The 18,645-nt window shown below is 37.3% G+C and overlaps 1 protein-coding gene across 1 annotated transcript in view; it reads left to right on the top strand.

Moving 5' to 3' along the window:
• Nucleotides 1–18,645, top strand: part of USH2A (usherin) — a 391,715-nt gene that overhangs the window by 239,633 nt on the left and 133,437 nt on the right. Inside the window, exons 38-39 of the mRNA XM_040612018.1 lie at nt 12,325–12,475; nt 12,648–12,790. Coding sequence (XP_040467952.1) covers nt 12,325–12,475; nt 12,648–12,790 — 294 coding nt within the window. The remainder of the gene's footprint in view (nt 1–12,324; nt 12,476–12,647; nt 12,791–18,645) is intronic.

The raw sequence follows: 18,645 nt of genomic DNA, 5'->3' as shown, positions 1-18,645 counted from the left end.
TCATAAGACTTTGGTGAGGGTGAAATGTAGAGAGAGTAAAATTACTATCCTTTTCCTCTCTTTAGCTAGGGAGAAAACAAGAGCTGATCTTAAATGCTGTGGGCATAAAAGTGCTTCTGCTTTTTTTGCTGGTTTTCTTTATAGAAGTTTTCTGTATAGTTTGGAAATAGATCTGAAATAGATACAAAGTAAGAGTTTTAAAATTCTGAATTCTTAAAACATTTTACAGAATGAAAATATCTTTTCCCATATAGTTAATTATTTGTTCTGGTGGTGTTTTAGTCATACAATCATAGAATCATTTAGGTTGGAATAGATCTTTAGAGATCAAGTCCAACCATTAACGCAGGACTGCCGCATCCATCACTAAACCATGTCCATAAGCACCGTGTCTATGTGTTTTTAAAAACCTCCAAAGATGGTGATTCCACCACCTCCCTGAGCAGCCTGTTCCAATGCTTGAACACCCTTTCAGTAGAGAAATTTTTCCTAATACCCAATCTAAATGTCCCCTGGGGCAACTTGAGGCCATTTCCTCTTGTCCTGTCGCTTGTTACCTGGGAGAAGAGACCGACACCCACCTGCCTACAGTGCCTGTCAGGGTGTTGTAGAGTGCAGTAAGATCCCCCCTGAGTCTCCTCCAGACTAAACAACACCAGTTCCCTCAGCCTTTCCTCATAAGACTTGTGCTCCAGCCCCTTCACCAGCTTCATTGCCCATCTCTGGACATGCTTCAGCACATCAACGTCTTTCTTGCAGTGAGGGGCCTGAAACTGAACCCAGCATTCAAGGTGTGACTTCCCCAGTGCTGAGTACAGGGGAACAATCACTGCCTGGTCCTGCTGGCCACACTCTTTTGGATACAAGCCAGGATGCTGTTGGTCTTTTTGGCCACCTGGGCACACTGCTGGCTCATATTCAGCCAGCCATCAGCCAGTATCCCCAGGTCCTTTTCCACTGGGCAGCTTCCCAGCCACTCTTCCCCAAGCCTACAGTGTTGCGTGGGGTTGTTGTGACCCAAGTCCAGGATCTGGCACTTCTCCTTATTGAATCTCGTACAACTGGCCTTGGCCCATCAGCCCAGCCTGCCCAGACCCCTCTGCAAGAGCCTTCCCGCCCTCCAGCAGATCAACACTCCCCCCCAACTTGGCGTCATCTGCAAACTAACTGAGGGTGTGCTCAATCCCCTTGTCCATATTGTCAATAAAGACATTAAACAGAACTGGCCCCAGTACTGAGCCCTGGGGAACACCACTTGTGACTAGGTGTAACTCCATTCACCACTGCTCTTTGGGCTTGGCTGTCCAGCCCGCGTTTTACCCAGCGTAAGGTACATCCATTCAGGCCATGAGCAGCCAATTTCTTTTCCCTGTTTCTTCCTAGAATATGTAACATCTATGCAGTTGTTATCTTTGAGCTAGTTGACTGAGTACCTAAGGAGAAATAAGCTTCTCTAGAAAGACAAAAAGGTAGTGAAAAGGGAAGTTGAGTGAGAGTCAGTCATCAGTTACCATTTTTCCTCTGGTGTCCCTGTAATGCGGTGGTGGTATATGCTGCCCTCTTTCTTACAACAAAGGTGACTATAAGAGTCTATAGACCTTAGTGATTCCTGATATTTGATAGTTCTCCCTCACGGTGCTTTTCTTTCTGAACATTTATTTTTGTGTCTGCACGCACGTGCACACCCACAAACACGTATATGATATGTTAGTGTATGCATGTTCATGCATACGTGCTTGATTTTTGTCTTTTTTTCTTTGGATCTATATGCAGGTCTTATTTTCCTCACAAAGAAGACTATGCTCTTAAATTCCAGGTTAGTAAAATGAGAGAGGGAATTCATATATTTTATGTTACAGTGGGATACATCCCCTGTTGAATTATATTAATTCTTACTATTTGTATACTGACATATTTACTTTCCCGTTTTTACAAATATTTACTAATTCAGCTTTCCAGTAGGCTTCTGAAGTGACTGAGGATTGTTATTCCCATTTTACAGATAGATAAAAAGACAAGCATGTGTTAGTAAGGAAAGAGAAAAGATATTTTTATATTCATCCTGATGCTGAAAAATGTAATATACATGTGAGAAAGTTTGTCAGCCTCTCTTCTTGTCCCTCAGGTAAGACCAGAGGGATTGCCTTTCCATGAAAATTGTCACCATAGTTGAATGCAGCCACTGTATACATAGAAAATATGTGAATTTGGGTTCACAGATTTTAGATCAGCTAAGAAGCTCTAATAGACATAGAAAGAAAGGAAGTTGATTGAGTGAAGAGATGGCATTCTCTAAAGACTACTCTTTATACTTCCACCATAGTTGTGAGTGCTCTTACATACTAAGAAGCCTGTTTGAGAGGGTTATACATAAGAAACGGATAGTGCTGTCCAAAAAATTCAACAGGATGTTCCTGATGGTTGTAATCAGAATTAAGCAGCTGTAAATTTTCTGTGATGAAGATTTAGCGCTTTCAATCTACGTTTTAAAAACGAACAAAGGAGAGGAAGTTTTCCCTGCCTCTCCACTTGTTGTCAAAAGATTGAAGAAAATCTGTGTTGTAGAGAGTAAGCATTACCAAGGTATTTCCTTTACCTCAACATATGTGCAGACTGGAGTAAATGCTGTGACATGTTTTGTGGCATATAAGGCCAGCCTGGTTTAGGTTTGAATAAAACGTGTTGGTGTTACTAAGACTTTTAATTAATTAGGCTACCCAGTTTTGAACAAGAAGACAGTAGCCAAGATCTTTTCAGTAAAAAATACTTGGGAAGAGATCATTCACTGTTGTTTATTGACACGCTTCCACCAATTACATTGGATTTATGTGTTCTTCAACATTATCTTAGGAAATGAAGCCAAGAGTTAATTCTTATAAATGATTTATTTGTTAAAAGTATCTGGCACAGGACATTAACTGATGAGTAACTACTTAATAACGCTGTATGAACATTCCTATGTGGATGGGTTGGGTATAAAAGGTTGTAATCCTTTTGCCCTATTCATCAGATAAGTCAACGGTATATTTTGCACGGATTATTTCCATGTGCGAATAGCCTTGTCTGAATTGCTTTTTATTCACCTAAAATATTAAATATTTTGCTTCAGCAGATAACACCTGGATCATATTTCTGTCAATTGAAGTGTTATTTTTAGTGAGGGACCAATCTATAAAAACAGTTAGGGATTTTTGCTACAGTTAGGTGGAACAGAGGTGTCACCTTTCATATTTTGTCATAGCTTATCTCTGTTAGAGCACTGGCCAAAAAAAAAGGAGATCTGGATTATTCATCCTTAAGTGACTACCATTCCCATCTCCTCCTTGTTGGGCAGCATACTAATCTCTGGGTTCATAAGTAAGGCAGGCAGAATACTGCCCCTCTGTCCTGTTGAAGCTCTGCTACTGTAGCGGGGAAAATGTGATCTTATTTACAAGGGGAAAAGATGGAGCAGGTGCTATTGTAACCCAGGGCTAAAGACACTTGTCAGGTTGCAGTGAGGCAGTGTACATGTCAGCAGCAAAGGGGGCCAGAGGAGCAGGTCCTGAGTTCTGGGCATTTGTGGATCTGGACATACATTGTTCATCAGTGCCAATGCTCAGCATCAGAATGTGATCCAATTGCTATTTTCTAATACAGCTTAATTTATTGATACTGCAGCTTTTGAACTAGACTGTAACATGAAGTGACAGCCATGGCATTGCAGCTGGCAATTTTGAGAAGTGATAAGAATTCTTGTTTGCTCTGTAAATGTGATAGTTCAGATTTGTCGGCCTTGGCCTCATGTGCTACATAAGAAAATAATATATAGTGTTTTGTTGTTATTTTCCTAATTATAATAGGTTTATTTCCAAAACTAAACTTTTGATTTTGCTCTTTGCCATTGTGCAGATTTATCAACATTGTGCATGTTGATCAATGGCAGAATTTGGTTATATAGGAAAAACCACTCCATACTGTTAATGATGACAGATACAATTAAATTAATTCTCTGCTGTCTCCTTTGATGTACACAGATTTTTTCCATTAATATTGATGGACTTTAGAGTCACAAGCACATGTTGGCAGGGGAGCAAGCCCCTGAATGTTGTATTTTGCTCTTTGTGGAGCTGACTATATCACTTTATGTCTAAATGTAAGTAAAGCTGCTGACAGTTTTGATATATTAAATTATAACTGAGAACTAATTCAAGGATCAAAGATGCTCTTTGGGAGACATCACTTTACTGGTAGGAAAAATCATTACCTTTTTTTCCCAGTCTCATGTATTTGTACTGTATGTCTTGGAAATATCATTCCCTACAGTTTCTGAATCTTGATGTTTAATTTAGCACAAAGGTCTTTGAGCAGCACAATGGGAGGGGGACTTCTGCTAGTAAAACCTCGTAGAAGGAAATTGAAATGTACATGTTTTTTCTCATTTATCAAAGAAGTGCAAAAATCTAAACTGACATTTTATATCAAATGAATTATGAACTGTGTACTTTGTACCTAAGGGAACAACAACTAAATTAGACTTTTGTTAAAAAGAGAGAGAGGAAAAAATAGGCTTTTAATAAAATATACAGTAATTTTTGGTATTTTGTCTGAACCTGACATGTTCTGTACTTTGCAGAAGAAAGCTAGAGAGTATAGGCTACTTCAAAGGCTATATGCATTGAACGCCTTAAAGTGAATTGAGAAGCAGGTTAAGATAACACACAAACAAGAGCTTCTACTTAATAAGTATTGTTCTTTCATATTTTTGTTTTCAGCCTTTTCCAACTCAAGTAAACAGGAAAAGATAACATGCTTTTTAATAGCTTGGAGATTGGAGCAAAGTAGTAATTTTATTTTTTTTTTTAACTTCTATTTGTGAGAATGTGGTTGTTACTGAAAAAGACTTCCAGGGATCAAAATTTTCTAAGACACTTGATTGAAGTATAAGAGGTAAATTTTCAAAGAATTATATACTCAGTATTCTAAGGGCATGACTCCCACTGTCTTTAGGTGAACACTTCTTGCAAGCCAAGAGGAAACTCCTAGTCAGTAAAGGTAGAGTCTGTAATGTTTATGAGATTTTTTTACATTCCCAGTTTCTGAATTTCCTTCACGACTTTCAATGGGAATATATTTATTTCAGTGCATTGACATAGAAGACACTTTGATATTGTTGTGATAAGCACATACACCTTAGAGAAAATGGGAAATGAGAAGATAAAATTCCATGGTTTCTTTGACAACATGTTCCCTAGTGCACTCCTATGGCACTTTTCGATATATGAACAAAATATACAAGAACTAGTTGTTTTTCTCATACGTCATATACATATATTTCATAAAGATATATTTCAGGAGAGTAGATAAGTTAGAATATACAAAAGCTTTCAGAAACTCTGCAAGTTCCTTGCAGAAAACAATGGTGTATCATCAGTGATTATGGGAATATCATACCATAAACACATCACACGCACATCTGCAAGACAATGAGACTAGCTGTTTGTACTTTTAGTATTGTTTTATATCTGTGCCATCATGAGATTAGAACCAAATCACAGCTGCAAGGAGGTGTATTAATGACTGCACATCTTCAGCTGAGCTATCCAAATGTACTTACACCCAAGGAAGAAGTGCCTTCCCTTTTGTAACATTGCCAGCAATGATAAAGTCATCTGATCCCTTAATATGTGAGCCTGCGGTGAAGAATGGTTAGTTTATTGGTATAAACAATGGATATTTTTAGTTAAAAGTAAGGTGATTTTTCTTCCTCATTTCAAACTAAGATTTTACTTCTATTAGTCAACAATACTGATTTTCTTTTTCTAAATGTTCTTTCTATTTATAAATCACAGTACTATATGGTATTAATTTCCAAACAACATGTAAATGCCACTGGAAATGTGGCAGCATAAATGCACATTTTTCTATTACAGAAAGGGCAGGAGAAGAGGTGGCAGCTTGAGGGGTGCAGTGCTTTGGCAGAGCTGTGACAGGGCCTGGTCCCCTCCAGGCAAGCCAGAGAGTCAAACTTTCTGCTTGTGCTGTCTGTGGAGGAGATGAGAGGGATGGTGACAACTGTAGGTTGTTCAGAAGTCCTCAAATTAATCTCTAAAGCTGTTTCATGCAGAAAGATGAAGCTATTGCATGAAGATAGGCGGGATCTTGTTCCCTCTGCTCTTGCCACATCTGTTCCCCTAAGTAGAAAGAGGCAGATAAAATAGTTTCTCAAAGCTACTTCACAGAGAAATTTTATTTTCCAGTAACCAGAGTCACAATTAACCCACAGGATCTGTTTGTTTAATTTTGGTTTCTGCCTGATTTTGTAATACCAATCTTTTTGCTTTTTTCCTCATAGTATTTTTTAAAAAAATAATTTTGTGATATGACAGTTATTGGCTAGGCATCCTTTTAAACAGTTTGATGAATGATTAGTTTTACTGGGCAGTTATAAATTCCATCCGATGTCTTTATTACAGGTATTAAAATAATAAATTATTCAGCTAATTGCTTATTGGCATTCTTTTGTAGCTTTTAGTTTAGCAAAGTTCTTGCTGAGTAACACGGATAAACTTTTAGCTAACATGAGAAAGGAAGACAGGTTACTTCTTATCTAAAGGTAAAGGTGACAAATATGTAAGACATTTTTATAGTGTTGACCTCAGTAAAATATAACACTTAGGAAAGGGGCATCTCTTACATGTATTTTTACTTGAGACCCATATCTGGATTGCAGATGTTCAGGTTGTACATGAAGAAAAGTTCATTAAAAGGAGGGGTGTGTGTCTGATTTTGGGTTTTGCTGGAGCAGTATTAATGAGGAATAAGTAAGCCTGCTCTGGGATTTCAAAATCTTTGGGTCTGCAGGTCATGGAGTAAAGCTTAAGTTGATTTTCAGGGCCCTACTGAAATTGTACTCTGTATCTTGGAATACCAAATAGTGCAAGGGAAGGAAAATTTGCAGCTAGAGCTTACACACCCAATCCATATAAAGATAAATTTTAGATTTTTTCAGAATTCTTATTTTCATTTTCCTGAGTGCTATTGTGCCTTACAAGTACAAGTAACATTAAAGATTAATGCTAAAAGTGAAAAGATGTACAAAGATACTCTTTTTCAAATTAAATTACTGTTATAGCAGAGATCAGATGTATAAAACAGGATAGATCATGAAGAAAGAACAAGATATTTCTGCATCCTGCTTATGTTAAACTTTGGAAAAAAAAAATTCACTGACATAAGATGTGAACAGATTTGAATTTACTGGGAAGTTTATGGTGGCTTTAAGCTACTCCTTTATGTCTCTTCACTTGCTTTTTCCCATAGCGCAGCTTCCTTTCTTCCCAAGCCCCATGTGCCAGAGGGGGACAAGCAATAAGGTCACCTATTGCATTGTGTGTTCCGAAGTGCACGGACGTGTGTTGAGTAAGGGGTGCGCTGTCCATGGTATATGTATTATTAGATCGAGGTACCTCTAGAAATGAAAACATATATCAGGGAAATTATAAAATCAAGAAGAAAATCTAAAAATACTCTATGCATTCTTTAGGCATTGAGTATGTGGAAAACAACCATATATATTAAATGAAAAACCAAAACCAACTGTGTATAGTTGCTGTACGCCAAGTAGGAAAGATAACTGGGAAAAGAGGGTTAAAACCCAAACTGGAGTAAACTTCAATGAACCTGTAAAGATAAGAAAGAAATAAAAGCAATCTTCTGCTTTGCCAATAGATAAAGGTTTATAACTAGCATGCCCTTCTAGTGATGACATATGGCCTAGCATCATGGCCTGTCTTTCGGTTAAATGAAACAAACCCACATGGCCATGTTAAGAATTATGGAGAGTGCAATGACTGAAATTATTTGGACTGAGCAAACAACTAGATAACAGGCATACCTGGGAAAATCAGAAGAAACAAATGTCAACGTGCAGAACATATTGCCATAAAAAATGCTGTAATGAGATGATCTCAGTATGGGCACCTGAAATAGAAAATGAATCAGGAGTATCTAAACAACCACTGCAATGAGATAAAGAAATGGGATTTGTGAATTGAACCTGGAAAAGAGTGGGAGTCGGCATGACTGAGGGAGATATTCATCTAAAGGCAGTCTGACTGAAACTTTTCCTTGCTGTTATGCCAGAAACTGTGGAAAGCCTATTTTCCTTCTCTGTAAACACCTGCAGTTATCATTTTCATCCACATGTGTGAAAAATATTTCAATAAGATACAAATGCATCATCTGTGCTAAATATTTTGCATATGAAGATGTAGCAAATTGTAGAGTTACATTTACATAGCTCCAAACCTTTTGAGCTGCCTGTCTGCAGATATTATAGATACAGCAGGGCCAATATATCTGATCACTGTTAAAAGTGGTGTTACTTCGTATCAAAGTTAGTGTGAGCCGACACCAGCTTGACAGATACCAACTCAAGCTCTGCTGACTCTTCTTCATCTTATTAAAGGCTAATGGTGCAGACATTTTTATAACTAAATAATAATTTATTGTCCTAATGGTAGTTCACTTTCAATTGTTCTACTCAAAGTCTACTTTCAGAAAATTTAATTTTCAGATATATCCTTATAACAAATATAGCAAATACCTCTTAGAAAAACAGGCTTTTGACATGGAGTAAACATTTAAGTACAATCATTTAACACAATGCTTGCTGTACTAAAATAAACAAATACAAAGCTGGCTACCACTGTATGTGCTGTTTAAGATAAGGAAATTGAGGCAAGAAACTGAAACACTTTTCAAAGAAAGACTGCTTAGTGCATAAGTGGCCAAGCAGGGATCAGATCTTTCTTGACTCATCTGCATGTACCTGAGCATCTGGAACACAATATACCATTGTCAGCTGGAAACGGCCTTTAATTTTTATTATTTTGTGGGACTGTTTATTAATTCTTTGATTAGAATTGGCATCTGATTAAATATTTTATTCTGCCTTTGTAGTCTTTTCATATACAAAGCATGACTTTCTGCCCTGCTAAGTGAGGGTTTACTGGGCTAGATGTTGATTCAGTAGGTTGCAAGTGGAGTGGTTGCCCCCTGAGGGTCATATTAAAGCTTGAGGGGAGCTTTTTGAGCAACATTGCATCTTAAAGACAATATATCAAGCTGATAGATACATGGCTCTTCTGTTGAGAAATTTGCAGTAGAATTATTGCTGGTTGCCAGTTATTACTTGGATAGTAAGGAGTCTCTTGGGAATATGGATTGGATAAAAAGGGTTAAGCTGAGGGAAATGTTACACTGAAGACCTTGGTGATGAGGAGTGTTTGAAATAGAGGATGTTTTGTGTGCAATTTATAATTACCATTTTGGGGGGGGAAGTGCTCTGTAGCTTTAATGATCAAAGCGTGATTAGTTTAATAGAGCACCTTTCTCTTTATGACTCAGCAGAGATTTGACAATCCGTTGTATCCCCTGCCCCCTCCCTGTGGAAGTGCAGAGCCGAGGGTACTCCTGCGACCTGCAGGAAGTCTTTCAGATTAAATGCATTTGCTGTATATTCTAATGTGTTGGTTTGAAAGTAGTGGGCTTGGCTTGTTCTACAGGTCAGTCAACTTTTACAGTAGAGATTTGTCCAAATTTTCTACTCTTTCCTATGCTGTGCTTTTGTTGGTAAAAGAGATTTGAACATTTAGCTGAGATTACCTACGCCACTAAAATAACATCTGCACTGTGAATTGTTATTGACATTTAGACAGCTACATCTTTGTTTTTTGATGAACATTCCAGTATCGCTGTAATAACCAGCACCATACATACATAGAGCTTAATCGGAGCTTTTACTTTGTAGATCTCGGAGAGCTTTACAAAGAAGGATAAGTATTATTATCTCCATTTAACAGATTGAGAAATGAAAGACAAAGGTGAAGTCATGTGTCCTGACAGAACTGGAAATAAATTTAACGCTTTTGCCTCCTCAGTGAGTTGCTCATGCTGTCTCCTCAATAGTAATGTGAACTTTGGCTTCCTGGTCAAACTACAGCTCAGCTAATTAAATTCATTTAGATTCATTTTTAGATGTAGCTTTCCCCCCCCCCCCCCCGTGTAGGATTTCTGTGTGCAACTAGTGCATTTTAAGCTACAGACAGTTCAGTTTTAAATGAGGTAGAGCCCTTCTTTGAAGGAATATTGAGTCTTTGTGTTAGCATCAGCTTGTAAAACCACTTCAGAACCCTCCAATAGAAGCTTTTACATTAGTTGTGCCGTCTTTCTCGTGCTGACTCTTTGCCTGCTGACAAGTTCAGGAATAACTTTATAAAGGGGTGCCAAAATAATTAATGATCATTTGTGAGTACTTTACTTTACATCCATAAGATTTAAATCCTCTTATTGCACAATTTAACTCCAACATTAGTTATGTGGCTGCTAAACAGAACAATGTTAAGTGAGGTAAATATATGTTCCTCCTTTTACTCTAAGGGTGAAATTTAATTCACATACAGAGACATTTGGTATGCAGATGTTTTGTTTCTGATGGCTCAGCTGGACAGATGTTGGGGGGCTGTTCAAGTTAAACCAGCCATCATCTTCCCTTGGAGTTGAGGTGCTTACAAGCTCTTGATTGGCCTTGAAGGTGTTGGCAAGGGATCTGCAGACCATGAATCACCTTAGCCTCCAACATCTCCTGGATTTATAAACAGGAGTATTTCAAGTTTACTTGGGATTTACTGGGGCCTTATTGCCTATGCCTAGATAACAGCAGCAGGAGGGAGCATCCAAAGGCAGCCACGCTGGCTCAGTCCCAGAAATTTTGTTGTCTTTTTCACACAGACAGGAGGGGAAGGGAATGAGGGGAGCTGGAGATCCTGTTCCACTTCATCTTGTCCTGAAAAAGCAGGAAGGTTGCAGGGCCAGGGGGCAATTCTCAGGGGTAAAATACCTGGGAATAACTTGGGTACACCAGCAGACAGCTTTTAGTAAAAATTTCATATGAGAACTGGCAGACCTTGAACTTATGGGAAAGGGAACAAGTCTCTAGGCTGGAGCAAGACATGTCCTATGCCTTTTCTACATAATGCAGTTTGGAGCTAGAGCTGAAGAATTTTTAAGTTGCCCAGTCGTAAGTATGTGTAATCAGAGTAAAAGTGGCAGATGCTGGTTGACGTATCTCTGTATGTATATGTCAGTATAAATAAAAAGCAATTGTATATGATTGATTAACTTTTTTTTTTTTTTTCCTGAGCCAATGCCATTCTTTCATCTGTTTAGGGGAGAGAATGATTCAGACAGTGTATCACAAACTCTGTTTCCCTCTTCTTAGTAACCACCTCATATACAGGTGGTAAATGAAAATCATAAAACTTACTGTAAAATCCTGTTTGCTTGTCTTACAACTTACAACTTACGCCTTGAGGCTTACAACTACACCTTAAGTTACAGATCTGTGAGACTGTTTTTTCCAATAGAGAAGGAAGGAAATAGCAGCAGAAAAAATTTCTGTTGGAAAGATCAAAGAAAGAAGCAAATGGTAACTACTGGACCATGAAAAGCAAAAGTATTATACAAGCGTTTAAATGACAAAGCCAGTAACTTTCCACTCTTTTAACTCTCCGGAAAAGAGCTACAGAGCTATGGCTACAGACATACATTATATATAAAAGTTTCTGATGTGTTTATATACAGAAAGTTTCTTTAGCAGATAGTTTTCTTCTTAAGGAAAAAACAAAGCCATAAACTCATGGGTGCAAATTGGCATGGTTCTTTTTACTGCATGCAGTGAAATTTATAGCAATTAAAGGTCATTGGTGGTATCAGTACTGACACATTTTGATCTTCATTTCCTGGACTTCATGAAAACCAATTTCTTAACAAAACAGTGGGCTAGAGACTGAGGCTTCAGTGAATCTATTTTGATTTCTATCTCAAGACCTTTTTTCCCTTAAAACTTCTGCTGTTTTCTTTTAAAATTATCGTTAATTTATAAGGGTGAGAAGGTATCTGAATGACAAAAAGTCTGATCAATTTTACTTTTGCTGGGTAACATTTCTGTGAGCATTTCTTTAACTTCTCGGGGTGGGAGAGCTGGGCACAAGGAGAAGAAGATAATATTTGAACAGGTGGTAGAGAATATGTTGCTTCTGAATTACTTTTGGTGTTTGGAGGTTTGCTTGTAGCAAAATGATATTCACATTAACTGTATTGGAAAGAAGAAAATGAAGAAATAGCATTGTTCAGTAGTAAAAATGTTAAACTAAATGGACCATGTTAACATTGCTGTTGATCCCGAGGAACAGTTTTTCCAGTATATGGAGCATTTTGTTTCCACCCGGCATATGTTCTCCATGGTTTTCTCTGCTCTAATTCATCCATGTTTTTCAACAGCTCCAGATGGTGTGATGCCCCCAAGGCTTTCATCTGCCACTCCTACCAGTCTTCAGGTTGTCTGGTCTACACCAGCTCGCAACAACGCCCCAGGCGCGCCCAGCTACCGACTCCAGATGCAGCGGAAGCATTCTGCTGGTGACATTTTAGAGTACGCAGACCATAGCAAGGCCACCATCAACTGCTGAGCAACAAAAGTCCCATTATCTAGAATATGGCTCACCTTTAGGGTGGCTGGTTTTGTTACCAGACATATAATGTTTAAGTCTTTCTTTAGGTGCTGGGATGTTTAATGATGTAACTTATGCTGCTTTTCTTTGCAGTTTGCTTTCAAGCCCTACTGCATCCTTAGAACACAGGGTTGGAGATCTTCAGCCGTACACCGAGTATGAGATGAGAGTGGTTGCCTCCAATGGTTATGGCAATGCATATAGCAACTGGACTTCAATGACTACAGCAGAGGACAGTAAGCAGTCCAATCTTATTTAACCCCGTTTAGCAGAAAATATAAATAACAATTCAGCTGCCATTGCACAGAATTTCTTTTGGTTATCTAGCTTTTTCAGTTAAATAGCAATAATGTATTTCCTTCCTGAATATTAACTTGCAATAATAACTCCTAAGGGATCAAGTATCTGTTCTCTTAGACTTTCACAAAATATGAATATTTAATCTATGTTTTGTTAAGTAGTATCTTATTTCTTTACATAATATCCCTCCATGCATATGACTTCCTATATGGTTAGTTTAATATACACTGGGTAAGTACACCTTTGTAAGTGGTATTCCTTTACATTCAGGGAGTTGATTCTGATTTCAGTCATATCAGGGAAAACAAGTTGAAGTTAATAGTATATGACAGTTGTCTTATCTCTGTGTTGAGAATACTTAAACTGTACCACAGCTGAACAGAACTTTTCATTCCCAGTGATCGTTGTTAATTCAAAGTGGTGATCTACTGGTCTGAAATTGAGTTTGTCATTGCTAGTCCCATCACTTTCCTTGTTCGATGTTCTGCAGACTCACTCCACATAATTTGTTCAACAGTTCCTTGATTTAACAAATAGGTGTGAGCATATAGGTACAGCCAGTTAGTTGGCAGTGTAGGATTTTGCACCTGATACAATATGTATGTAGAAACATATGACAAAATGAGATTGTTGTATATAGTACATATACAAAATATATAATTTCCAATTATCTTTTTTTTTTAAGAAACAGCTATTAGTTTTCTCTTACAATGTAGCAGGATATCTAATAGCACACTTTTTGGAAAAATCTGTTGTTTTCAAATACTTTTTTTTTTTTTTTTTTAATGAGCAATGGATAACTCCATTTTACCAAATTTTAGAGAAATGAAGTATTTTCTAAAAAAGATTTTTTCTATTGTATCGTGTCTCATAAGAAAGTCACACTGAGCAGGAAAAGGTGCAGGGGTGTGTGGCTTTATTACTATGTTGCTTTTTCTGGCTTCACACCAAAGTGCCTTATGGTCTCATTCTCTTTTACAGTAATATGAAAGCTGCATTTCAGACTGTAAATTTAACTTGATATTGTTGTAGCAAATATTTGGTGCTGGTAATTCAACTTCATTTTAGTCCCTTCTCTAAATGAATAGCTGTCTGCACACCCAGAAAAAAATATATGTTCTCACAATTCTAAAACATATTTCTTTGAAGCTGAGCAAATAATTCACAATAGAAATGTATATGATAAGTCCATCTAAGCTCCAAAGGTATAAATGCTTCTATGAACAAATTACCTGTAAGTAATTATGTAATAAAAATAAGTTCTGAACTTGGTCTTTAAGTACGGCAGATTTTATCTACCTGTGAATATCTTTGTTGAGATTCACTTCCTTTATTGTAATTGTTTGTTACCAAAAATAGATACAATATTATTTAACATGTCTACATTGATGGTCTAAAAATATGACTATTTTGTTCAAATTGCAATGATTACTTAGCTCTGGTTGGATAGGTGCACAGAAGTGTGTTTATAGAAGGTATCACTTGTTTAGTGTGTACAATAATTTTTTGTGCAAAGTAGTAGGTGTACAATTTTAAAATTCTCTTTTTGGGAATTAGGGATAAGGCAGAAGGCCTGCACAGGACATACATTCCTGTATAGTCTTCTTGAACATATATATAGAAGTTACTTGCTGCATAGAACTTTGGTGGTCTGTGCACTAGCATGAAATGCTACCCTTTGCAAAACCTGGCTGCAAAAATGCCTTAAATTAGTATGAAAAGTAGATAGTGCCAAAGAAAAGTTTAGAACAAGAAAATAAAGATATAATGCCTCTGCCAGTGTTTACATAATTAAAATATTTTGAGATTAATAAATATCTCGCCTCTGATGATGCTTGCTGCATCTTGTTCCTTAGTTACAATGAACATCTGTAGATCAGTTATAAATTTTATGTCTCCAAAGGGAAAATTATTTTCCTTAAAATGTCCTTTTCCATTTGCATTGATACTGCTAAAGAATACATGCTGATGCATCCCTAGTATCCAACGACCCTTGCAATTTACAAAAAAATCCAAACCCCAACTTGCAGCAGTGACAAAGGACTCTGGTTTTGGTGTCACTGTGGAGGGCTGCCATCTGTGAAAGGATAGTCAACTCAGTTGCTTAAGACTGAATGATTATCGTTGGGTGTAAGCAGTATTTCTGTCAAGGTTTAAATGTTTCTTATAAAACTGCCTATACTGACAGCTTGTTGCAGAAGTACACTTAATTCCTGGCCCTGCTAACCAATAGACTTTGACTTCTTAAAGTACAATTTGACAGTAGAAATTTCCCATATCTCTTACTCTGTCGAACTATAACTATGTACACATGTCCTTATTGAATTTTATGCAGTGAATATACATCTTTTTTGTTTCACCGGAGCATAAAATATCTGTAGGAATAAAGTATATGTGTGTATGTGTTTGTGCACATACACCTGATAGCAACAGATGTAAATCAACACATCCGCTTTTAAAATTTGTTGTGCTAATACAAGCTGTTGTTTTCACAATATAACTGCATATTGTATTTTATTTATGATAAATATTTAGTAAACTATGAGGGTATTAGGAATGATTAAGGAAAAAGTAGCAAATGCTGCCATAAAAATCTGTTGTGTGTGATAATAAGATGTTTTAATACACAGGTTAATAGGTTTGGGGTACTTTTTAGTGCAAGAAAAAATTTTGTAAATAGTTTTCAAATACTTCTGTTTATGTGAGTGTGGCACTAGTAACTAATTCCGTGCATTTTTTTTAAATCTAACCTGCCTGTGCCAGATAATAATGTACATAACCTATGAATATTTTAAAACCTGCTAAACATGTTAATGAAAGGTGTTTGTTCCAGTGATCTTGGTCAGTATTCCATCAGACTATTTATTGCCAAACAGAAGCAGCTGATGAAGTTGCTGGATTAGGTCTTGCTTTCAAGAACTTGAATGTAAATTTAAGATAACTCTTGCAATCAATGTAACCACCAGTGAACTGAGAGGTCAGTACGTATCACTGAACTGAGAGCAGAATTTCATGCATTGCATTCAGAAATAAAATGAAATTTTGTAGGTACAAAAAGAAGATATCTGTTCAGTTTTCCCTTTTGGTATGGAAGTCTTTGAGCTATCCAGGAAGGAAGCTGTACAGGAGCTGGTTGTAGTTACTTGAAGGTAGCAAAATTGCTACTGTAGAGAATAGCTGTTTTTTGTTTTTTTTTTTTTTTCTTTTGAATGTCCCAGAAACTGCCTGCAATCTGATGAGTTGCATACAGCAGGATATCTCAGTCACCAGCATGTTCTCTACATTGCCTGTGTTTTGGTCCTGTGGATCAGTGTGCAATTCCAGTATGGAAAGCTCTTACTGAAGCCCTTTTGTAAGTGCCTGGCTTGCATTGCTTGAGAGGGAAGGTTTTGTGAGTTGCCTATCAGGAAGTCCAATTGTTTGTTTTTTGGTTCTTACGTAAGTGACTGCAAGTCCATCTCTTTCATGTATAAAGAAGTTATAGGCCAGTCCAATGTTTATTCATAATAAGTAATGTCAAAAGTATTTTGACATTAGACTTGAGATCATTACATAGGAAAGTTGCTAGAGAAAAAAAAAAGCAAATTAAAAACAAGAGAGAGCTCCTGCAATGCCTCAGCTGAGCTATTTCTTGACAAAGCAGGGAAGTGTTATTCTTGTCATTTAGAGTGCTATGGTGTGCTCCTCTGGCACGCTTAGCACAAAGCTTTGGTGCCAGGATGAGGAGACCTATTCTCTTAAAGCTTCCTTGTGTAGACAACAGAGAGAGGCAATGCCGTTGGGACAAGAGGGCAGATAATGCAGTTCTCAGCTTGTGGAAGTGCTTGCTTTCTCTGCTGATTATATTAATTGTCTGAGAAAACAAGTCTCCTACTTTAGCTGTGTAAATTAGATCCATATAGTTTAGGCATATAAAGTAATCCGTATTTAGTTGGTGTGGATGTAGTCACCCATGCTCAAGAAAGATAGAGGGAAACTGAAGCAAGTGAAGACAAAACCTGGTGAGGTGATAAGCAAAAGTCATGTGAAATGCATGACAGGGTGAATAGCAAAAGGACAGAAGACCAAATTAATCTGTAGCAGTATCATGGCAGATATGATGATTGTTTGATAAAAGTACAGACTGCCTGTGCATGCCTATAGATTAGGAATCAGAAGAAGATTCTTAACTGATAGGCTGAGGAACCAATGTGTATTTGGAACAGCAGAGGGCAAAAAGTCTGAATATTCCAAAGACAGCTCTTAATACGTATTCGAAGGGGTTCCTATAGACTGCATGCCACTGCACAAACAGCTTAATGACTTTTGAGTTCTGTGGTCTGATGTGATAAAAGATCCCTGTGGTCCCTTGTGCCCGAAGGTACACAATTTGGTTTTTCTGCTGGGTATAGTCAGTAGTATACAAAAGAAACCCCATTTTGTTAATATGTATAATTTAATTCTCCATGTTCCTGAAAAGAGTAAATGATTCAAGAATAAAAGGCACAGAATTTCTATTCTGCTTAGTGAGAGAGTTTCCCAGCAAATCAGGTATTTCTCATTAGCTTTAAAGGGCAGTAGTCCAGGTACATGTCTCAGTATATTAATGAAAGTATAGATTCCTCTGATATACATCCATGAGAGTATAGCTCCTTGCTCCCCCAGTCAGTACAATAAGTAAACAAATGTGTGGTTCTAGTCAGAGAATTAAAAAAAAAAATGATAATTTTGTGTCTTCGTTTTAAGTCAAGCCTGAACTTTTGAAGCAGATGAGCAAAATAGCCTGCCATAAAAGATAATTTCATTTGCCAAAATGAAACTACCTTTTAGTATTAATACTGTAATGAAATGGTTTGAAATATGAACTAAGAATCTTAAGGAAAAAGATGCCCACTGTTCCCATGTTCAGTAGTTACTTTTATAAACAATTACATCCATGTAAAAAGCTTTATGATTTTATTTTCATCATTGTCAGGCTGAGCTGTGTAGCTGTCATCCTTTGCAGTCTTCCCTCCAGTGACAACCACATTGACAACATGTTATACTCCACATTGATTTTACAGTTAAGGAGCTGATTGTGATATATAGGGATTTTAAGAATTCAGCTGAGAGGCTGACTTTTGCCTTTTATCATTCCATTAAAATTTTATAACCATCTTTTTCATGTCATTTCATCCATGAATTCTTACTTTAGAAAGTGATAGCTACTGCTGCGAGCATAACTTTTCTCATGTTCAGAGCTTTTTATTGTATTAGCAAACTATCCCAATTATAGTTAATACTCATGTTTTACATAATTGTGGTGACCCTTTCAACCAAGCAGTATCGTGCTAGTTGATTTGTATATAGAATTAGATGATTCTGCTTGCCATTTAAAAAGAAGCTACACCGAATGAGTATTGGGGACCAGGATTTAATGCTTTCCTATCCAGTGGGGCCAATTAAGCATCTCTCAAACGTCTTGTTTGAACTCAGAGAGTCTTAAAAGTCTTTCTTTTAAAAGGGCAGTAGGGAATGTGTGGGTAGGTATGCTAGCTACCAAAATATGCTGTTTTGAGGGGAGGGGGAGGGACGAGGGGGACCCAAAGTTTGAGTTTGACAGCTCCTTCCATACATTACAGATCGTCTTTAAGGAATATGTCTAAACGCTGAGGGGGTTGAAGCACAGGTTCAACTAATTACCATGAATGTTTCACCTGTAATGGCAGCAACTTATTCAGCAGGAATAAAAAGGCTTATCGGATGTTCCCTTACAACAAACTGCTTGATTGTTGTAAGGGTTTCTTTTGTTTTGGTGGGGTGGGTTTTTTTT

This window comes from Falco naumanni, chromosome 12 (genome assembly GCF_017639655.2).
Source record: "Falco naumanni isolate bFalNau1 chromosome 12, bFalNau1.pat, whole genome shotgun sequence".
Classification (NCBI taxonomy): Eukaryota; Metazoa; Chordata; class Aves; order Falconiformes; family Falconidae; genus Falco; species Falco naumanni.
Note: the sequence above shows the minus strand (reverse complement) of the source record. Positions and strands in the feature narration are given on the sequence as shown.